A 24,201-nucleotide genomic window follows, 5' to 3' on the forward strand; every position below is an offset into this window, starting at 1 on the left:
CTCAGACTTGCACTCAGACCAGGCGCTGTATCTCCAGCTGTAGCAGGGCTTCACCAGGCAGGGCTTCCACTGCTCCATCTGGGAGGGACACGGCCTCCCATCACCCTGGGGAGCCTGGATCACTGTCCGCCTTCTCCATAGCTTGCCTGCAGAACAAGAAGAAGAGAAAAAAAAAATATTATTAATTCATGAGGCGTTGAGTGGAATGCTGAATTATGACCTCTACATATGTCCAAGCCTTGTTAAGATCAGGAAGACAGTCAGGTCAGAGCAGCTGGAAACAGCTGTGGAGCTACAATTAATTCTCAAATCAAAGCTGGAAGTCAAATAATGGCCAAGGAGGCCAGGCACTAAAAACACTGATGTATGATGTACACCCCCATCGTGTCATATTCATCACACTGTAAAATTCTAAATGTTAAGTGAAAATTCTAATTCAACAAAATCTCAAATTAGACAATTACTTTTTAAACGGAATTTCCTAGTTTGTCCAACTATGAATTTTGTAAACTTACTCAAAGTTGTATTAATTTGTGATTTTTTTGTAAAGTTATATTACCATATATCTGCAAATTGTACACACTTGCAATTCTCAGTTTCAAATTGGACATGATTTACTTTGTCATTATTGAAATTGTCATACTTTGTCCCTCATTGGTAGCTTTTGCTGTATTACTAGCAGCCACTCTTACACCAGGACCAGTGCTGACAGAGGCTTGACTTCCTTAACCCTTACCCTAGCCTGCCTTTACACTAAAATGATAAATGGTGGACTGCACTTACATAGCACCTTTCTACCTTAACGGACAAAGTGCTTTACAAGTTTTGCCTCTCATTCACCCATTCACACACACACACCATGGCGTTGGAGCTGCCATGTAAGGCACTGGCCTGACCATCAGGAACAACTTGGGGTTCAGTGTCTTACTCAAGGAGACTTCGACACATGGACAGGAGGAGCTGGGGATCAAAGCGCCAACCCTGCAGTTAGTGGACAACTAACTCTACCTCCTGAGCCAAAGCCGTCCTGATAAAAGCATCAAATCCACCACATAAACGGGATGAAGACATTCAGTTATCCTATTATGAAATGTCATTTTTGTGTCTGAGACAGGAGGGGTCTTATTTATGTAAAGTATCTATCTATCTATTTTCTGGTTATGTCAGGATACTGCAAACTTGGGAGCCCTTTTGACCCTCTGGCTCTGGTGACCTCACAGAGAACACAGGCTATAAACAACAAATTACAAACAACTTAACTAGCTGCCATCACTTTATTGGCTGAGGTATTTAGTTGTGATGCTACCATTTTTTAAACATCTAGAACACAATATGTGCAATTATTGTAAGATACAAATGTACTTCATACATCTTGTTCCATAAGCAACATACTACATTTTATCTGTAATCCTACAACACATGAGGATCCACAGGTATTATATTTATATATGATTTGTCTCTTTGTGTAATTGATGATTGTGTGCAAATAAACAAAAGCAAGCAGTATGACTGAATGATTTATGCATGAACTTTACTTTTATTATTTATTATTATGAACTTTATTATCCCGCTTTACTTATACCATGGCCACTTGTCAACAAAGTGCCATAAGCTATGTTATCAAATTAGAAACATCAGTATCAGCATATGAGGTATTATGACCACTTTAATTATCATTAAGGGTAGAAACCAGGCTGCAAGGACGCCTAGGCATATAAGCATCTCCAGCAGGCCTCTGACAGAATGCATAGACTACTATTTACACAATCGTGGAGATTTTTTGTACTGGGGATGGTTTGGTTTGGGGATTTTCTGTCAGCATGATATAGTCAATTCAATCAGAATCTGTTTTATTAGCCAATGCAAGCATAGAAGGAATGTGTCTTGGCGTTTGTGCAACACAAATGCAACACAGAAAAATAAAAATAGACAAAAGCAAAGTAATAATAATAATGAAATAAACAAAGTAATTTAACATTTAAAATCTATTTACAGAATGGAATAGTAATAGTTTTGAAATGGGATATATAACTTGAAATGAAATATTGACCGTAGAAAGGAAATAGTGACTGTGCATGGACAAAGAAATAAAATGTATGAAATATATGAAGGTGACAAGAGCAACAATTAAATGTGACATGCATAATAATTATATTATGTAACATTGGAGGTTAAATGCAATGCACAATGTAAAGTCCAGTTTGATGAAATATATGAAAGTGACAAGTGCAGGGATTAAATGAGGGATGTGAATTTTAAAGTCCAGTTTGATAAGCCCATCTTCATCCTGTTTATATGGCCATGGAACAAGATTTTATGCAAAATCTTAATCAGTTTGTAATAAATTCTGTAATTACAGTTTTGTAACGGGTAACACAAAATGGACTGGCTTCTTCTTCATAGCAAAGGTGGCTGAGAGTCATGGGTAATGTAGCCTTCCGCTCTCGAAAACTGACAAAAAAAAAACTTGATTTCTCAGAATTGAAGGAGAAATAATTCAAACTGATGACTATAACATGAATCTAGTGTATTGCTGAATTAGGACACTTTTGTGTTTTTGTGTTGAGGAATGTTGAGGATATCATATCATTAAAAGAAAACCTTAACATGAGAATTGACAGTGGGGAAAATACAGGCAGCAGCTCTGTATCCCACTCAAAGCGTCTTATAGTGCCACGGGTGGGTTAACATGGGAGTCAATGGACGGCCAGAGCAGTTGCTCTGAGCATCTATAATTGCCTTGGGTGGGTTTATATCGGAGCTAGCTGAAAGCCCGAAGCATCTCATACAGACATCAAAGGGTACCTCGTGTGTCTGTATGAGACGCCATGGGGCATGACAAAGCATCAGTATTTGATGACCTGGGAATGAGAACGGGTTGCCCATTCACACATACAGACTCAAAGACTGGAGGCTTTACTTTACTTGAGTAATTGTATGCTATTTCATACTTCTACGCCACTACATTCAAAAGGCAAATATTGTACTGTTATTGTAAATACTTCACTACATTTCACAGCTTTAGTCACTCGTTACTTTGCAGATTCAGATTATGAATACAAAATATAATCAACACAAATATAATGCATATATGTAGAATAAGCTATGCAGCAGTATATAAAGTAGTTAAAATTAGCCCCATCTTTCCCAGCTGCAACATTAAAATGATGCTTATACATTAACCATTCTGCATAATGAATACTTTAAGTTTTTGTTTGTTTTTTTACTTTAAGTATACTTGGTGCAAATATTTGAATTGATGACTTATACTTGAAACAGAGTATTTCTACACTGTAGTATTGTTACTTTTATTTAAATAAAAGATCAGATTACTTCTTCCACCACTGGAGGAACTCTTTGCTTGGCCAAATTGGAACAACAAGGAAGAAAGCCTAGTCCTCACTGTATTCGAGTATCCCTGCTATCATGACCCAGCAGCAGACAGGCACCATGAGCAAAATGTGGAGCTAGGTTTACGTAGCTTGGATGCCATGATTAGTGAAATGGTCCGACAATAGCAAATATCAAGTTTTTATAACTAGTGATGATGCATTTTGGAAGATAAGGCAATGTTACATAATAATATAATAATATATAATAATAATATAATTTTTTTTGCTGTGAAAATCAGTTTTCTTTTGTCTAAAATAGCCAAATGGCTTCTGGCTGTCGAGACTTTGGGAACATCCATTCTATCAATGATCTGATGATCAGCAGATCCAACACCGCAAAGGGGAACTAAATGGTAAATGGACTGTACTTGTATAGCGTCTTTCTAGTCTTCCAACCACTCAAAGCGCTTTTAGACTACGTGTCACATTCACCCATTCACACACATTCATATGCTGAATGGGTATTGGGGCTACCATACAAGGTCCCAACCTGCCAATCAGAGGGAACTAACCATTCACACACATTCATACACTGATGGTACAGCCATCAGGAGCAAGTTGGGGTTCAATATCTTGCCTAAGGACACTTCGACATGCAGACTGAAGGAGCCAGGCATCGAACCACCAATCCTCCAATTAGTGGACGACCCACTCTACCTCCTGAGCCACAGCCACCCAATTAGTTCATTACTGTCCAGAATCCACCATCCATTTGAATGAATGACTTCAGGTCTCTGTTAATTAGACAGAACTGTGCATGGTGTGACACCTGAAAAATCTATTTTTTTTCCCTAATTTCTCAAGTAACATCTTTTTCCAAGGAATAAACTATGAATTCCTTTTCCTTTTCCTATGTCTCATTGCAATAATCTAGAGTGTTCTATTCTTTTTCTACTGACTTCATCTATGGTGCAATTCTGGGCCTTCATCACACTCCCTGCAGCCATTTTGAATATTCATATTTCTTTGTTGTGTTCAAATGAAACCAGCAGCTATCTTAGGTTGGAGGATATGAGGTGAGAAAGAGGGAAAAAGTGCCCTTTAACAAATTCACTCTGCATTTTAACAAAGAGCCCCGGGGGAGGGATGTGAGAAAACTCTCAATTAGTTGCCGTCTCAAAGGAAATGTGGTATGTGTTTTTTGTCGACTATACCACCTAAAACAAATAATACATTCAGCTATACTACTTTACCAGTGGCACAGAATACAAAGTGGGTCTCAAAAAATCACAGAACGTTGCAAGTTCATTTGAGCAATAGTTCTGATATAAAACATGTTTAAAGTGTGCTTGTTAAGGAGAAAATTGATATAAATGCCATTGTAAGGTTTGATCTACTTCCAAGAGATTATTTTCAGAGGTCCAGTGCTTCTCACAAAGACCATTAACTGCCATTCATAAAATGCATATAGGATTAATTGATTCAGTCTCCAGTGTTGTTTTGCCAAGCACTGTAACACTCCTCTTAATGTTGAACACCATCAGGAACAAATCCCTGAGTGATGTTTCCCCAGCAGCAGGTCTCACCAGCTGCCAGTTCATCTTCAAGCAAAACCCACCAGAATTACATGAACCACAGAGGGATCTTCGCTGTAAAACAATGAGCCCTACGCAAGAAGCATTTCTTAAGAGGCATGTATAAGTGACATAAGAGAACTAACTTCGCTAATTTAACCATTATTTAGAATTTTCTGTTGGCCATGAACAAACTGTCGAGTAGTCCAGGCCTATTATATGTGTCATATACAGATGCCGTATCATTGGGCTGTGTATCTTAACTAAGAGGTTAGAAACCTTGTATTCTTTTAGATTTTATTGGCATAAGGATTTTCGCATCACAATTCATAGAAATCAGTAGTTGCTAGGAAAATTGCCACACTTCAACAGCTGGCTCAAAATCTTTATGCAAGTCTCCATCCAGAGGAACATCCTCCATTGGACCCAACAATGTAACATCACCTACAGCGAAATGTATTTTGGCGTCCATCTCCATGACTGTCACATCAACTTGACTGCCCCGCTTCTAAGTTGTTGACAGTTTCCATAGCAAGATGTTTTTAGCCTCTCAATTCATGTTAAACCATTCCTTCTTTATTTCTGTCATTATACTGCTTACCATTGACACAGTATTGACCGCTGTAGTAATATCTTCTACTTGTCTCGGGTCCTCTGATACCATGTCTGCCAATTTCATACAGCAGGACCTAACTCTTGAAATTATCTACCAGTGCTGATACCCTTGGGCTTTAAATCACTTTTTAACTATTATCTGGTCTGAAAGTTTAGACTGGAAAACCCTTGCTTGTTGTTTTCATTTCTTGTTGGTGACAAGATACACCCTATATATCCTATTGCTGCTGGAACTGAGCTTCATTAGAGCAGCAAGTGAACCATACTGTAAATATGCTGTAAAATCAAAACAATAAGCTAGAATAGGCTTAAAAGCTGCACAAAGCTGAGAGAAACTGTAGAGTTGGGGAAAATTCTGTGGGTTCATCATGAGGAACGACACCTTTCAAATTACACACAGTCATTTGATCCATTGTCAAACTAGTAAATATTGATCACTGTAGCTTTAAATAACATAGTATGATGAAGTGAACACATCAATAGTGGAAGGTGTGGCCTTGAAAGAAAAAAAGATTTGCAAGCTAAATGCCTCCCTCACCCCTTTGTATTGTAGGGCCCATTACTTTCTTGCACAGACCCCAAGTGAATCTGGGCCATAGATTTCTAATCAAAGTTCACCATCATGTGTGGGTGTTGCTTTGTTCACTGGTTGCTCCTTATGCCCATAGAAACCAGTCATCACCCTCCATTACGATTCTCATGCCTCAGTGGTCTCCCTGCGGGCGGTCATGGCAGAGTTTGAGGTTGAGCTGCGGGTGGCAGGGAGGGCTGCTGGGTAAAAAAAGGAGTGTGCCAGCTGTCACTATCAGTGTTTGGCTGGAGAACACACAATGCCATGATTATCTATGCACACAGGTTGGACACATCCAGGAAAATAGCTCTGTTTTTACACCGCCTGATTGATAACAGAGCCTTACTGATTCCAGGTATGTTCATTTGCTTGAAAAAACCAATCCAGCTCATTGCTATTCCTGGCTCAGGAACAGAAATTAGTTCCTCCAGGGATGTATGTCCCCGCAGCCAGCCTGGAGATAAAAAGAAACACAGGAAGGAAAGCGAGGAGGCCCTCTCTTCTCGTCGCCTTCCTGCTGTTTCTCCATACCAAGAAAAAATCCTTCTCGCCTGGGGACAGATTAAGGTTACCACAATAGCTAAGGCCTGTATTGGTTTCATATCTACTATTTGCTCTTGTTGCTTCTGGCTCCTGCTCTTCTCAAGGACTCATGGAGAGCAGAGTGCTCCCTGAGCCCCAGAGCACACACTCATAATGGACCACCAATCAATGAGCTGATCCTATGGAATTACATGCAAGGACATTATTATCCCTCTCTCAGTTGGTTCAGGGCTATAACACAATCGTTTCTCACGTCATAAAGCGTTTCTGGTTTCCACCATTACCGTAAGAGAGGCTGACTTCCTTTACCACACAGTTGAGAGTTGAGCACTGTCGACCTGCAGCAGTGATGGATCATCACTCACAGCTAACATTACTGTGTTATCGCAGCTACTGTGTGAAGAAGCTGCCATGTCTAAAAAGTCATCTTCACTAAAGGTCTACTCATTAGCTTACTTTTTCTGCAGCTTTTGACCCCATCTTACAGTCTTCATCAGAGAATGAGGTTTGTTATACTGAATAGATATGAGTTATTCTACATATACTGAGTTGTTATGGTGTCAACTCCATGATAACTGAGCACACTTCAATTGTTGATGAAGACCATGAGATGCAGTTGAAAGCCCTGGAAGGAAATATAGGTGTACCTTTAATTAAGATTTTGTCAGATTTACAAATTGATTTTTGTTTTCCTTTCTTTTTCTTGTTAGCGTAGACTAATACATTAAGGTTATAATAAGGGTTCTTGTATGGTCAACAAACATTCAACAAGCACTATATATTTTTACTATTGGAACCATCATGTTAGAGGTGGGGTATGAGGGGGATTTTCTTTCCTGTTTGTTGACAACAGCAGTTTAGTTACCTTGATCAATAACAAAACATAATCTTTGTATATTCACTGTGTGTAGAAAGGCAGAAGGAGGAGGGGGATGACGTGTCCTGTACCACAACATGATGAAGAGATGGAATGGACTAGTTGAATTTGTATAGTGTCACATGCTCATGTTACATCACTTTGTGGTTGCTCATATTGCATTCATCTAAAAGAAATGCGATGCAAACTGAAATTCACATTTTCAGATGATGGAGTAAAAGTTGGGCTGTGGGAGACTGATGAAATGATGAAATTCTGGGTTACTTCAGCGTGGAAATACTGCCACGGACAGAGCTACACACATACCTTGGAGCCCGCACGTGTGGGTGCACTCAGACCATGCTGACCAATCAGATAGCTGGCAATTGACAGGGCACTCCACAACACAAGAAGCATTCATCTGCCACTTCCTCTCCAGCCCAAGCTGCAACAGAAAGTTGTTTTATTAACTCATTCAGAAACGCTAAAGAGGCTTAGAAAGCAGAGAGTAGCACCCAACTCACCTCTTTGCAGAACTTCAGGTCAACAGATTTGCTGTCGCTGCGCACACAGTCCAGCATGCGGGTTTTGATGCCGTTTCCACACACAGCTCTGTCACTCAGCTGACAGGTACTCCAATCTGCAGGGAACATGTCTCATCAAAACTATTCTCATAGTCATAACCCGGTTCATGTAACCCAACTGTCAACCTGGCTGCTTTTAAATGAACGGGATTCATCCATGCTGTCGGAGTCTCACCTGTGATGTTGTAGGAGTAGTGGAAGCAGTTACTGTTGAGTCTGCAGGGCTCTGTCTCTGTAGTCGGAGGACACTCCTTCCTCTCTCCAGGTTGGCGGAGTGGGTAAGCACTCCTTTCCCGAGAACTGTTCCCACTGCATGGCTGAGGAGCAGAGGAGAGGATACTAACTTTACTCATTCATACTGTGATTTGCATATACCGAAAGCAAACAGGCATTATTTGGATAAATGGACCACATAATCAAAATCTAAATGGTTACTTTGTCATCTGAAAAAATACTCAAACATTGGTGGGGGTGTTGGGGGTGAACATGATGTCATCTCTTATTTTGGGGGCGGAGATAGATCATAGTTTTTTTTACAGATTTTCGGGGGGGTCAAGTGGACGGAAATATTAGATTTTCTTTGGAAAAAGGAAAATAACTTCTGTTGCAATGATAAAATGGGACCAGGATCAATAGATAGTATAATAAAGTGACCGCACATGTAATTCACTCACTCACTCGCACATTTGTCATTTTCCTTGAGTTGTATGAACTAGGAGCAGATTTAAAAATCATCTCTGGTTTTTGTTTGGTTCATTTCACTTTGCAAAACAGAAGGTTGGATGGGTTGTTTTGACATTAGCTCACAGTTGATGTTTCTTTGTTCTCCAGTGAACTGGACATTTGGCCCAGAGAAGGCAATAAGTAACAGATGATGTATGGCTTGCTTCAGTTTGATAACACTTCCCACAAATAAAAAGATGTAGAAACATATTCAGAGGGTACAGAGTACAAATGGCAGTGACACTGTCAAGACTATTCAGCTCTTCCATAAACATAAAGCACTGAGGAATCAGTGCCATGACAGAGTAGATAACAGGACATTCTTACCAGTGGACATGGGCTCCAGGCTTCCCAGTCTGATAACACACAGTCCTCTGGGCAGGGCAGCCGGCTGTTACGGGCCCCCAGAGGCATCTCCTCGGGGTCACACAGGTAGTCCTCCACCTGCTCGGAGGGCCCATCTATAGTGTTCAGCATACACCTGGACACAGAGGGGTTTGAAAAAGAGTTTGTCTGTTTCCAGGCTTTTTTTTTTTTTTTTAGCTGAAATGACTTTTCTTTCTTTTTTGGCTAAAACAATTAACAGAAGAAAAAGCAAAAATTGAAAGCCGTAATTCAGGGTTTCAGCTGTCAATTTTACCTTTCCTAGCATGTCTGGGTGGTGATTTTGAAAATCATTGTTCCATTACAACTTGAACTGCAGTTTTTGCTTGGTTTATACTCCCTTTATTTACAGGTGTGTGGCATATTCACTACACGTCTTAGCTATGCCATATATTGTTATTTTCAGGATGAGTAAGGGTACTCAGGAATGCAACTAATTTGCGTTTTGCAGTGGGTATTATACATGTGCTGGGATGGTTTCTATGAAAAAAAACAAAAACAAAAAACTAAAAACATTGCTTTTTTTAAAAAATGGTAGTACTGGTAGTTCCTGTTTGCACCATAACCATGGATGTACCATCATTTGCATTAATTTTGATACTGAAGAAAATGTCGAAACATGATGATTATGAGGATCTGAAGTCATAAAGAGAGCCTATATAATTCATATGAAGTAGATTTATGGTTGTTTAACCTCAATGTACATCAGATACTACTAGATAACAATATCACCAGAATGCTGATTTTTGCAGTGTGTGCATGACGTCTATGTGTTTTAATTTGACTCATACCTCTGAAAAGAAGTGTTTTAATTTGACTCATACCTCTGAAAAGAAGTGTTTTAATTTGACTCATACCTCTGAAAAGAAGTGTTTTAATTTGACTCATACCTCTGAAAAGAAGTGTTTTAATTTGACTTATACCTCTGAAAAGAAGACCAATGGATTTGAGATTAAGTTGCCTCATTGACAGGTGTCTCACCCTATCACAGTCAGCCATAGCAGTTTCTGCCTATTTGACTGATTTCAGGTCCATGCAAACTCAAACAAAACTCAAACTAGCTCCAGTACCTGACAAAGCTGACAAAGTGTCCCTTTAGAAAGCTGTGTTTACTGTCATTATATCCATGTTTTTTACAGTCTATGTCTGATATGGTAAAAATGCTTCTTATGGTAGTTTGGGTTTTTTTTGTTTTTTTTAAAGCTGTCATTATATTTGAATTCCAACACATCTCATTAGAAGGTAAATATTAAGAAGGTGAGAGACATTACAGCCTCATGTTCACTTTCTAAGGATTGTTCAAGACTGTCATTTGAAAACAAGTCAAATCAGATTTGAATAATAGTAGACTGTGATCATTGTACACACTGTGAAAGGTAAAAGATCTTATCATGTAGCAAAAACACAAGATGAAAGTTTAATGATCCATTTGAGGAAACTGGGTCATTGGCACTGCAATAGCAAACGGACACAGCTGAGAAAATAACAACACAAGTGGAAAATAAGGGAATACAAGTCATACATCACAAAATGTGTACACACGGCAAATATATATATATATATATATATATATATATATATATATATATATATGTATATATATAGCATGTAATGTGTCTCTCTGTAGACATGTATTGGTTTCCGGTGTCTTACCGGACTTTCCTGGTCTGAACGCCTTCCCCACAGTTATCCTTCAGGTCCACGTTGCTGACCTTCCACACACTCCAGGGCTCTGCCACCCAGACATACTGTCCACAGTCACTGAGGCAAGGCACCACCTCATACACCTGACGTACAAACACCACAGTTATCTGTCTGATCTTGTGCAAAGAAATGGATCGTATGCAGTGGAAAGGTATAAATAAAACAGTGACCAGCATTTTAACAGCAGATTCAAATCATCATGCAAGTCAATAATCTAAATTAGACTATTACTTATTGAACGTTCCCTATGACAGTGGCTGAAAGCAAAGTCATGAAAAAATAAAATAGTTCAGAAAAAGCTAAATTTAAAAAATGATGATATATAAAAGAAAACATTTTAATTACGCAGAAAAAGAAGCAACAATGTGCTTACCTGAGCCTGTGGATGGAATCCATTCAACAAAGAAGAGAAAAAAAAGGTCATTCATTGTTGTACTTAGGAATTAAACAGAGATATACATTAAACACAAGATCTAAATTCATATTATAAAAATGAAACACATTCAACCCTACAATGGCAATTATTAAATTATGATCTTTTGTTTAAACATTAATCACACTGTGTAAAGTGAGACCTCCCTCACCTGGTTGACATGGTCCAGTTTAGGACACGGTCTCCCGCCATTGTAAGGTTTTTCTCTGAGCCACTTGGAGCGAACTTTGACCCCACTGCCACAGGACTTGCTGCAGCGTGACCAGTTTGACCACTCGCTCAGCTTGCAGTCAGACGGACAGGGAATGATGCAAGCTTCCTCTATATACCCTGCAACCAAAAAAACATATAGGCTTCAGTAAAGGGCTATGATCCTCTACAGACATGCTGAGATCTGCTTTAGAGGTGTTTAGAGAGTTAGCCACGTCCTGACTCCAGCTCTGAACTTAAAGCACAGACCGAGTTTGATGTCAATTTTCTTATCCCACTCTTGGAAAGACAGAAATCAGTAGACAGACATTATTGGTGGTTGGGACAACAAGAGAAGATGTGGTTGAAAGACCAGACAAAAGTAGTTCTCATAAACTGAGCATGAATTAAATATCTAACATTTTACCATCATCTATGGATCATTTTTAGATTGAACTTCTCAATTAGTACTCAACTGTAATATACTTACATTTTTACCAGCCTATTCAATAGATTCTCAAAAGAATGCACATAGTTAGTTGAGCATTTTGGTGACCTATTCAGAGTTTTGGCGCTCAAAGAGCAAATACACACTCTTTTATTCCTCAGTCTGGCTCTTGGATCAAAGAATAAACCTTGAAAGGTGTAAAAAAAAAAAAAAAGTGCTTTTGTCTGTGAATATGAGAAAAGATAAAAATTCAGAAATATATACAGGGGATTAACTGCTCATTGTTTTCCACGAGAACAGTGAGGTGTTACAGTCACTTCTAAAATCTAATGCAAGACAGCCTTGTGTCCCAACCTCTACCTATGGTCATTTTACTTTGAGTAATGATAACAAGATCATGGATACAATTGGTGGCTGGGACACAATGACCAGCTCAAGCATCCAAGCATTCATGTTAAAGTAAAAAGAAGTCAATTAAGGTGGTTCAGGCATCTGATAAGAATGCCCATTGAATGCCTCTTGTTGGGAGTTTTCAGGGTAAGTTCAACTGGGAAGGCTGGTAAGGGCAGATCTAGAAGACAGTGGAAAGATTACATATCCCATCTGGCCTGGGAACATCTTGAGATCCCCCAGGAAGAGCTGGAGGATGTGGCTGGAAAGCATCTACACACAAGTTAGCTTTTTATACCTGTCTATAGACCCGTCTTTGATTGAATGCAAAAGTTTACAGCTGTTCTCTTAAGGTTGTCAATAAACATTCAAGGAAATGTTCAGAGAAGAAATCACTCACTGAAGTAGAAATGCCAAAAAAAGTAAGCACACCAGAAAAGTGAATTTATAAGCAACTATGTAATGTATCCAGCATCACTGTGTACGTGAATCAGAGGTAGGATTTTTGACATGTTGAGTGCATAGAGTGAGTTACGCTGTCGTGAGGAGATGTAAGGGGGATGGGATCCTCTATTTTAAAGGTCTGACTTTCCTATCAAAAACAAAACTCCAAGTGAGACCCCCAGCCCTGCTGCCTTCCTCATCTTCTCAGGCCTGAAAGCATTCTTGCTGTTCCTTCAGGTTCCCACATGCAGCCCTTTCGCTGACTCCTGCCATAAACAAACCTAGCATCACTGATCTCCAGCTGTAGCCTGAGGGCAAATAACAGTTGGAAGGAGCAGGTATTACCATGTTACTCACACAATACTCTGTGACATGTAAGAGCCAAACAAAGACTCCTAAATCAGAGAGAAGGCAAGCAGCAGTAACGACTTTGAGCACAGTATCTTATTACAGTTACATCCAGTTACCATCAAGCAGCCCCATACTGGGAGGAAAGCTTTGACTCACAAACGAGATGGGTTCTATGGGTTTCTTACTGAACAAACACAGACACACTCATTCCCCCGAGTGCTTTGATGTGCTCTGTATTTTCCCAGGGCTAAGATGCAGAATACGACAGCATGATTCTTAATTCCCTTTACTCGCTTTGCTGGAGTGGTATGCTAATACAGCTCCGAGTGGCCTGACAGATTTGGGCTGCTGGTGGATATGGCCTCAAGTTCCCCTGATTGATTGTTAAATTTGTACTGGAGGCTTGATAAAAGGCCACAGTGATAATCAGTTAGACATTTAAAGTTGTTCTATTCTGCACGGAACTGCCAGTGTGACTAAAAATAAGATGATGGTGGAGACAATAGGTAGTCTCCAGCTGTGACCCATGCATGTTAGGAAGTGAAGTCTACATTTAAAGATCAGATACATCAAACACATCCACGTAAATGACAAAATAGCTAGGTTCATATGAGTGTTTTCTGATGATAGTGACTAAAACTAATCCATTTAAGTTTGGGAAAGATCGTGGTCACGGCTGATAAGTTGGTAAGCTTTGCTGCTGTAAGAAGACAGCCAATTATGACATAATGATTTTTTTTTTTTTTTTTTGATCTTTATTTAAATCAGACAGTCTCACTGAGATTAAGATCTCTTTTCCAAGAGAGACCTGAGAGCAAAAAAACATTTATAAGACAAGAACACAGTCAGCAGACAAAAACAACACAACTACACAATAAACAAGGAATTAATAAAAACAGTTACAAGAATCATAAAAAAAACATCAGATAATAAGGCCTTAAAATGTCCAAGGGGAATACCAATTGCCCTCAAGTTTGAGGGCAATTTACCATTCATTCCATTTAAAAAGTGCATAGCACCTAAAAGCAGTTATGCTAGCATTGGCGCGTACATGAGGGATATCCAAGGTTAAGTAGTTACTGGATTGTGTGCTGTAGTTACTAGATTTAAATGAGAGAAGAGATGAGGTGGTTTGGAAGCTTCAACAGTAGAACTTTATATAACATGAGATGGTTTTTTCTTCATGACTGTAAGGAAGTCCATCCAACCGTGTGATACAGAGAACAACGATGAGTACGAAGGTAACTAAGTGTGGCTTCATCTAGACCTATAGACTGTAGTTAGTGGAGAGGGATTATATGATCGATGGTGTCAAATGCTTTTGAGAGGTTAATGAAGAGAGTGGCACAAAATTGTTTTTTATCCAGGAATGGAGACAATGTTATCAGTGACTGAAACTGCTGATGTTATTGTGCTGTGACTTGGGTGAAAACCAGACTGCTGTGGCTTTAGTAAGTTTAGTGAATTGATAAAGGTGCGTAGCTGTAGCGTAATTGACTAATGATTCAAAGATTTTTGCTATGAAAGGAAGTCTAGATATTGGATGGTAGTTTTTGAGATCGGAGACATCATCACTTTTGTGTAAGGGTACTACTGAGGCACTTTTCCACAAAACTGGAATCATGCTCGTTAAAAAGGTTTGGTTAAAAATATGTGTTTAAGATATGGGTCAAGATTATCTGCACCAGACTGTATTGCTTATGCTGTATTATTTACCATTTATAGAACTATAAATGTATATGACTTGCCTTTTTGTTTATAATTTTATTGTTCAATAAAGCATTATTTAAAAAAAAGTTCATACCAGACCATGAACAGTTCTTCTTTACTTCACTGAATTGGGAAATGGTTTGTATTATTCTCTATGGATTCAATTTTTTATTTGTAAAAGGAAGAATTATCATATTAAGAGAGTTATCTCTTCATAAAGATCATTTCATAAAGAATTGTAATTTTTACATGATCTCACTTTCAGTCAGTAAGCTGGGTTAGACTGAGTGGTATTTGCATTCAGGTCATTAATCACTGCTAAACACACACATAACAAATGAAAAAGCCACTGCAGGACATATTGTAAATTATGGATATAAGGCATGAACTCCAACTTAGTTGCAGGTTGTTACAATCATTTATGACTGAGAAATGTAAGTTATATGGAGCATTTAACTAGTGCATTATTTGATAGGAAAACACTGCAACTTGTAAACTTACCTAAGTTTATCCCTGGGTTTAACATATTGTCAACAATTTGAGGCAGATTTCCTCAGGCCAAACTCATAATACAATTCAACATCCTCCTCTTTGTTTACAAAGCAATTAATGGTCTGGCACCACAGTATATTTCAGACATGCTGTCGATTTACAATCCCAGCAGATCTCTCTGGTCACGAGGTGGAAATCTCCTCTATGTGCCTAGAGCGTTTTCAGAGTCTGGTGAGATGGCATTCAGCATTTATGCACCTAAAGAATGGAACAGTTTGCCAACTGAACTTAGACTCCAACGCTGTTCTTTTAAAAACAAAATAAAGACTTTCCTTTTCAATCAAGCATTTTCTTAAATGAACACACCATATTCATTTAGTAGTTTCATTTATGTTTGTATGTATGTGTGTATATACTGTATGTGTATGTATGCATGGATGTTTCTCTTTATAAGAACATTTTTGCCATTTTCTTTTCTTTTCATGTAAAGCACTTTGGTGCTATGCAATAAAATTTGAATTGAATTGAATATATTTCAGACTGTAGCAATTAAGAAGTGCACCTGGGGGCATTGTGAGTTTTGATAAGGCAAGGGTGGGAGCTTGCAATGATGTTGTAAACCTCTGTATATTGTCTCATGTGGTGAGGAGATGCTTGGACACAGCTCAACAATATCGATTTTTAAATTGAAATGTGATTAGATCTGGTATTTTTTTAAAAATTGAGAGGAGTTAGGGTTAGAGGCTTATTTGAACATGTGAAACTCACCATGGCTGTTGCAGCGAGACGTCTCCACTATGCGGTTGTCCTGGTCATAGCACACCATGGCCTGGTAGCGGTGTCCTTGACCGCACTCCTTGATGTCACCTTGGACCTTCATGCCCAGTTGGCCCTCCATGCGGCCACCCTCAGGCAGGATACAGTCCGACCAGTTGCCCACAGGCTGAGCATTGTATTTATTACATGGGCAATACTGGGTCTCGCTCAGGGGATACACCTGGTGGTTTTTACATTGGTCTCGCTTTTTGCTCTTCCCTGCAAAAACATATTAACAATTAACATACTTGATTGATGAGTATTAGCAGTTAAACAAGGCATTAAACACCCAACTGCTATACTGGGGCTGCTCACTGGCTGTCAGTGGAAGGCTGCTGAATTGAGCAGTTCCCTGAGGTAGTGTGGGAATCTAAATATAGAGACGTACAGGAAGGTTTGGAGCCCTCAGTCATCTTAACACATTCAACTTTGATCTTACGCTCAAGGTTGATGTAATCTGGAAGTCAGCTTGAAGTTAAAATGTGTCACTCACCCACTAGCATCCTTTTGCGGGTCCTCACGCCCACGCAGTCAGCCGTGCAGGAGGAGAACTTGGACCAGCTGCTGAGTTGACAGTCTTCCTGGCAGGGCAGCTGGCAGAGCTGGGTGAGAGGCGGCATGGAGCTGGCAAACTTCAGACAAGCTTCAACGTCTGCCTGCCCACCATCCTGTTTCCGGCACGAAACAGCTACAGGGAGAAAGGAGTGATGGAGTCTTATGAGAAAGAGGAGACTTTTTTGGGGGATTGTGATCAACTTCAGTGTAAATGATGACAGTGTGGAAGTCATCCATGACTCCATGGTAAATTGTTGGGTCTGATGTTCCATACTGGCACTCCAAGATTCACTGTGCTGAGATACAGTAAGTGACTTACACTATGCAAACATTGCCATAAAAAAAGAGTTGAATTTGGCTAATATGGTCTGATTCATCAATTTTCTAATAAAACATATTTGTACATACATTATACATCATGCATAGATTCATTCAGTATGTAGAATGCAGTGTGCTGTGCATTGTATGAAGTGACCATTAGTACTGCCTTTCTTTTTTTTTTTTTTGTATGTTCTGATGCAATTGCTCAAAAAGTAAAAGATTGCAATAGAATTTTAATTTGCATTTTTTTTTTTATACTTTTTTTGAAAAAATGTACTCTGACAAGGTTGCTGCTAATAAAACACCACAAAGAGCTAATCATCTAGCAAAGACTTTGATCATATAGAAAGCTGTTCCGCAATTCAGTCAGTTTTTTTCATCAGTATCAAGAGTCACAAATGGGTTGTCCCATGAGTTCTTACAAGCTCTGGGAAAACAGTCCTTTTTCATGTGTGCAAATTTGAACATCAGACAGACAGCATTTGAAATTACTTTAGAAATTGAAATTGTTGCTAAAAATAGTCTTTTTTCACTTTTGAGATGATACTAGTGCTCTACTTTTGCTCAGCATACTGTAATGTAAGCTTAAGTGTTAGCAATAAATGGCATAGCCACGCAATTAATGGGGACACAGCTTTTACTGTCTATGTTTTTATCAGCCAAAGAGTATCTATAGCCAGGCTAACATTTTGCTATCTAGCTTTTGCTGCAGGCTCTGTCCACACAACTGCAGTTGACATCAGAGCCACCATACTTTTCAGCAGAAAACATGCGTCCTAGTTTAAATGTGTACTGAGGCAGCTAGTTTAACATGACATTCTTATCAAAGAAAATGTCAACATATTCTACACAAAAACTGTATGAACAGAAAAACTGTCAAACCCAGTTAAATTTCACCATATTACTTTCAATACGCCTCACAGAGATTTATGGATATCAGCAGAAAACTATAGAGAAACAGGCCATTGTATCACTTAAATTTGGAGCCTGCAGAGTTCTCAAGGTTTTGGAGTGATCATGTTGTAAATGGTGACATTCATATTTTTAAAAGTTAACTGTAGACATTTTTTGAGAAACAGTATTTAGATTTGTTAAAGACAGAGAAGTACAGAGTCAGGAAGTGTTGGCTAATCATGCTTTAGTTCACACATTATGTAGAATCAGTTAAATTATTCAAGTGTGATTCTGAACAGCGTGATTAACCGTATCTTTGTCTCTTAGGCCATGTTATACTCATGTGAAGCCTGCAGCAGGATATGATGTATGCTGTAACATTATTTTTATTAGCTAAATAAGAAACAGACGGGACTCCTTGATGAACCTAAACGCGATAAGTTGAACGAAAGATGGACACAGTTGCTGCTTGTTATATATTTTGAAAATTTCCTCTGCAGTATTTTAGCATGCTTGTTTACCAGGTTTGTAGATCCAGCTATCACTAAATTGAGCTGAGGTTGCATGTGGACGTTTTTAGACAAATACCTGTGCAAAGACAGTATAGCATCGTATAGGCCTATATATGTGTACTTCCCTTATTTTACCACAGAATCTTTGTAGCTCTGAATCTCTGAAGATGGTGGACAGCAGCCACATTTAATAGCAAAACTCACAAAAAAAACAATGAATTAGGTATTGTTATTCACAGAGTCGATGTATTGCTTCTGCCCCTCAATGTGGAGCATGGGGCTAAGATGGTGACATCATTACAGAACCTTAATAGGTGTGGTGAATACCACATTGTTGTCGTTGTGGCCTTAGTGGATAGAGAAAACATCGGTGTCAATACCTTAACAATAAAAACACCAATATCAGCACCAGCAGTCGTTATTTCAGGATACCCCTCAGTCTTCCTCTCTACCCACATCATTTACTGAACATCCAAACACATGCACGCACACACACACACACATCCATGGGAAATACTAGATGTAAGGGCTGTAAAATGGCTATTGCCTTCCGCGCGTTGTATTGAGTGAGTGGGTGAAAAGTAAGAGGCCTGTATTGAATTGTCTCTCTCCAGCTCAGAGTATACTATTACAGGTAATGGTACATAATGACGAGAGCCTCCCAAGATGGAGGAGCAGGATGCTCATCATTGGAATCAGATAATGGCCTCTGTCTGAGACTTTAATAGGAATCTGGATGTGTGTGCTGATAACAAGTCAACTTGCACAGGCATCAGTGCTACACCCAGCAAGTCATCTTATTAAAGCAGTAATCCATGATTTTTTTTTTTTTGTCCTATGGGTGTTAACTGATCAAAACATGGGAACTAAAATTATCATCATGACAAGTCATTTGAAATATAAATCAACTCAACAGAGCTGATGTAAACATGCATCTCTATTGGTATTTTAACTACTTTGTGGTTACTATAACCACTGACAGTCCTATGGCTCGATACAGATTTAGAATTCTGGATGTGTTTTATAACCATTTTAGACAGCCATTGTTTTTGAATGTATTTCTGTAAAGTATAAAGATCAATTAGCAGATCCTTGAAACTTGCTCGAGATGTGTAATCCATCACAATTAACATCAAGTGTGTGTTGCTTTTGGTTCATGTTACATTACTATTGTATGGTAATGCAGTTGAAGTGCAGATTTATTTAAAGTGTATGGATTTTATACCATACAAGGACTAGTAGGAAACATATTTGTGAAATACATACCTGTGATTTAAACTAGATGTGATTTGTAGTAAGAGGGCTGAAACATGCAAAACCAGTACTAATACTACATTTAAGGCAGTTTTAATTGATTTTTTTGGCCACTTGGGGGAGACAGATGAAGTCTGAAACACTCCATCCAACATACTGTATTATCACAATATAAAGTTGATATGGCAAATGTGTTAACAAACACTTCCAGACACATAGCAACATTAGCATCCATTTGAAGTAATTTCTGTGTCCACCTGGTGAATGTAAGTACAATACGCACTCTCACTCAGCTCTGGTTTGGTCTCCACCAACTCCTGAGAAAAATATCTGTCTCCTTAGCAGCCAAAGGCTCCACTATATTCTAGGGGTGTGCCCGAATACAAATATGAAAATATGAAAAATTATTTGTTTTGGGGAAGAAAAAAAAACATTTTAAATACCAGCGCACAGGTTGGTTACATCACTATCTCAGTCTCTCTGTTATGTCTATCAGCAATTCTCAACAAAGGGAGTCACATCCACCTGCTACATGACGCACAATTCCTTATTTGGACATCACTACTGGCATTGGGGTGTTCCCCAGAGATAAAGCTGAGCTACTAATACAAGAGAAGTGCTCTCAAGGGAGTCTCCAAAACCTGTTGTTCCCCTTCTACTTTCCACAAAGTTACATTGTAAAAAATAGGTAATAAATGAAAAGTGCAAAGCAATAATCGCATTTGAAGTTCTTCTCTACATGTTACATGCTGTGCTGTCTCTGTGTTATGTGTGTCTATCTGCACATTTGCGATGCACTATGTTTCAGCTCAGTAGTCAGCGCAGTCGTCTATGAGTCTATGAGACTTGAGTTCAAGGGACCTCCTTTGTAAGATAGTTTATTCATAAACACTTATTTTAACACTTTAATATCCTAGAATTAAAAGTGTAATAAAAACAAAAACTGTATCTTTACACCTATTTCCACTTTTATTCAAATACAAATATAAATATTTTTGCTGCCTCAACAAATACAGACACAAATACAAATATTGGGCTCTCTGCACATCCCTACTATGTTCACCAGCTAGTCCATAACTGTCTCTGTCTTCTGTTTGGTGTTGGGCAGATAATGTACAGTGGGATTATCAGAGTTTTTTCACAGTAAACAGCTGCCTGCTGCTGCTGCTAGAAATTAAATTGGTGAGAGTGATGAGACTGAACCAAAGAGTAAATGTGTGGTTTGGAAAACCAAAACATTGAGCTGAAAGACATTAAAGAGCTCTGGGGGGAAACTAGAGAGAGGGTAATAATTCTCTCCGAATCTGTCAATACTAATGTCCTCTTTTACATTACACAGTAATTTGATCCATTGCTAACATATGAATATTATAAAAATATTGATTAGTGCAGTTTTAAGTCTGAATGCACATTACAATTTCCTTCATCCAGAAGTGATATAAAATCACGTAAATTACATAAAAGAGAGAAAAGCAACAAATCTATACTTTTGAAAAACTAGAGAAACACACACACATCCACTGAGCAACCAACAACTTCACTTCCACGCAAAAGAATTTATGCAAATAATAGCAGTGCTGCATGATTTGCAGCATTTATATCAAGACAGCATTTCAACCCATACACTGGAATCACTTCACAGCTGAGTGTAAATCTTTTCCTGATGACTGCTCATAGTTACACTGTTCTCCCTGCTCTGTTTAACTAATGTGTTCACAGAGAGAGGAAAATAAGATGTGAATATGTGTGTATTGTTTGTGTGTGTGTGTGTGTGTTTGTGTGTGTGTGTGTAGCTGTCCTCACCCCGAACCTGCAGGCCTGGCCCACAGGTTTCCTGAGCTCCAGGGCTGTCCTGACGAACCGACCATGGAACCAGCTGGCATCTCCGCCACTTGTGGGTTTTCCATCTATAGAAGAAGAGGAACAAGACAGAATAAAAGGTAGAAAGAGTGAAAAGATGCTAGTTTAAATTCCTGACCCTGTTGGCACTCCCTACAAGATGCACTGTTCATCACACCCCATATATGTGTTTGATGAAACAAATGACATACTGATAGGGCAGTCCACGACCAAAGATTTTTGACTTGTAGTTGTTAGTTAAGCCATTAGTCTACTAGTCATCGATGTTTATGATATTAATTCAATTATTTAAATAGGTATCCTAAATTACCTATTCTTTATTGTGGTACATCTTCCAGACCCTTCTGTAATTCTTTGTCCCCATAACTCTTTCTTGTAATTACAAGGAGGAGTCATTTTTGTAGATGTTTATGATACAAATGACCAGGTACCTGTATCCTTGACATACAGATGGAGCCTCACACTCTCTCTCTTGGTTCAGCACCTCAGGACAATCCTGTCCCCCATTGGCCGGTAGCTGGATGACAATACGTTTCCTGTACTGCTTCTTCTTAGTGTTACCACCTAAGGGAAGCCACATGAAAACACATTTTCGAAACATCAGTTTTAGTACCTAGTTTTAGCAAGCACCTCATAATGGTAACTGAATATAAATGCAAAATGCAAAATGCAGCAGAGTAAACTCAATTAAATACAAAAGAAGAAACTGTAAGTCACACCAGCACCAGCACATCCCAGATCTTTGAACTTTAGAAATAGGTGTTTTTTTGGATGCTTTATTTCATTAAACGTGTCGATGTAGAGAGAACGTAATGAGGCCCAGTTGATCTCCATTTTTCTGTAATATACTGTGTCTATCTGCTCAGCCTCCGCTGGAAGTGGCCACTTCAAGGGGAGGCTAATACAATCAAGTAGAATATTGAATAGCACCTCTATCATTTTCTCTGTGGTATCCAATATACTTCCACTGGTGGTGAGGTTATTGACTTTACAGGAAGTCCACGCCTAGGACTATCAACAGGACTATCTGATCACATTACAGCTCTCACAATGCCAGTGTACTGGTGATTCATGTTGGAGACTAATTTGTGAAGAATTGTGATGGTTTACAGAATGCACATTATACAAAAATAAAGAGCTTTCAGGTGGAAAGGGGACAGAAATATGGATGGCTATACTCTCACAATGTATTTACAAGTCAGGAAATCAGGAAATTGTTTATCCTGTTCAAGGTTGTCGGGGCTACAGCCTATCCCAAAGTGCACCCTGGACAAGTCCCCAGAATATCACAGGTAAATCTCATGATATATAGGTAGGGACAGTAAATCACGATGTGAAGTAAGGTCTGCAGCGGACTCTGACTAAACCAAACAACAATGAAGGAAATTTGGAAGAGAAACAAATATAGCTTAACTGTCCTTGCTGCTCTTAACATTAATAGTAGAATAACCTACTTGGGTGTTATCATGTTTAGTTACGTTTACGTTGTGCAAAATTGTGCAAAATTGCAAGAAACCCCAGCATCTTCCCTTCAGTTGATATACTTTTAAACCCATTGAACCCTTAGCTGTTTTTGCTTGTTCTTTACTCCCTTTATTTACAGATGTTTGACATAGTCACTACATGTCTTATCTAGTTTAATTATTTTCAAATTAGGTTATGGTAGTCAGAAATGCCATTAACTGGCATGTCAGTGACAATGTTCTGGGACAGATTTATTTCCTGTATGTATTATATGTAAAATATCTACGTATGAATGGATAAAGGGGAGTGTCAGGGTTCATATTGATGGGACACATTTTAGCCTTATTACTGGTGGTGATGACAGTTAGCTTAGCCCCAGGTTTTTAGCCTATATTTCTTTACATTTTGGTGAATTTTGGTGAGTCCTTCTGCTGCATAAGCTACAAGCTGTTCCAGTTTGTACCCTAACCATGAATGTACAGACAAATATTATTGGATTACAGGAAGGACTAAGTCACAGTGATTCCAGCAGCATCTGTATAACATCTATATGTTCAAATTTGACTGAGTTATAAAAAAGTACTGTACATCATGAGCCTACAGGACAATTCAAGATGACAGTAGGAATCAACCAAGCCACTAACCATGTCTAGCTTTGTAGGGTTGTGTTTAGAGCTAGTGTTTATGACTTGTTCTTGCCAATGTTTAATACAAGCAGTGCGCTTGTTCCTTCAAGTTCTGTGCTAACAGGTATTAGAATAGATTTGCATATAATTTTTAAAGTGACAACTACACTTTTAAAAAGAAGGTTTAATTATGGCTGATGGGAAACTTGGAAAGTGTAAGTCATCATCCAACTTATAATTTGTATATTACTTTAAATGAACTTCTACATAACAGATGATATACGGTATATACAGTAGATACAATATAAATAGAAGATAATAGATACAATATAAATCGAGGATAAAAGAAAGATTTAAGGATTTGTTCAGCAGATGCCTCTGGGAAATAACTATGGCAAAATGTATAGCAAAACTCAAACACAGTCACACAAATGTCAATCAATTAAACTGAGAAATGTTTTGGAGCTCTCTTAACATGTTTTTTTGTTCGGCAAATGGGTTCCAAGTTATCAAACACTATCAGGATTTCCTGCAGCAGTTTTGTGGGCAGCCCCCA

The 24,201-nt window shown here is 38.7% G+C and overlaps 1 protein-coding gene across 1 annotated transcript in view; it reads right to left on the reverse strand.

Annotated features, from left to right (window-relative positions):
- The window catches only part of thsd7aa (thrombospondin, type I, domain containing 7Aa), a 103,113-nt gene that overhangs the window by 23,161 nt on the left and 55,751 nt on the right, over nucleotides 1–24,201 (reverse strand). The window contains exons 10-21 of the mRNA XM_042435695.1: nucleotides 21,987–22,119; nucleotides 21,499–21,602; nucleotides 16,653–16,847; nucleotides 16,112–16,378; nucleotides 11,471–11,649; nucleotides 11,260–11,265; nucleotides 10,836–10,969; nucleotides 9,126–9,279; nucleotides 8,251–8,392; nucleotides 8,016–8,131; nucleotides 7,819–7,936; nucleotides 1–146 (exon numbers count right to left, since the gene is read on the reverse strand). Coding sequence (XP_042291629.1) covers nucleotides 1–146; nucleotides 7,819–7,936; nucleotides 8,016–8,131; nucleotides 8,251–8,392; nucleotides 9,126–9,279; nucleotides 10,836–10,969; nucleotides 11,260–11,265; nucleotides 11,471–11,649; nucleotides 16,112–16,378; nucleotides 16,653–16,847; nucleotides 21,499–21,602; nucleotides 21,987–22,119 — 1,694 coding nt within the window. The remainder of the gene's footprint in view (nucleotides 147–7,818; nucleotides 7,937–8,015; nucleotides 8,132–8,250; nucleotides 8,393–9,125; nucleotides 9,280–10,835; nucleotides 10,970–11,259; nucleotides 11,266–11,470; nucleotides 11,650–16,111; nucleotides 16,379–16,652; nucleotides 16,848–21,498; nucleotides 21,603–21,986; nucleotides 22,120–24,201) is intronic.

Source organism: Thunnus maccoyii, chromosome 15 (assembly GCF_910596095.1).
Source record: "Thunnus maccoyii chromosome 15, fThuMac1.1, whole genome shotgun sequence".
Taxonomy (NCBI): domain Eukaryota; kingdom Metazoa; phylum Chordata; class Actinopteri; order Scombriformes; family Scombridae; genus Thunnus; species Thunnus maccoyii.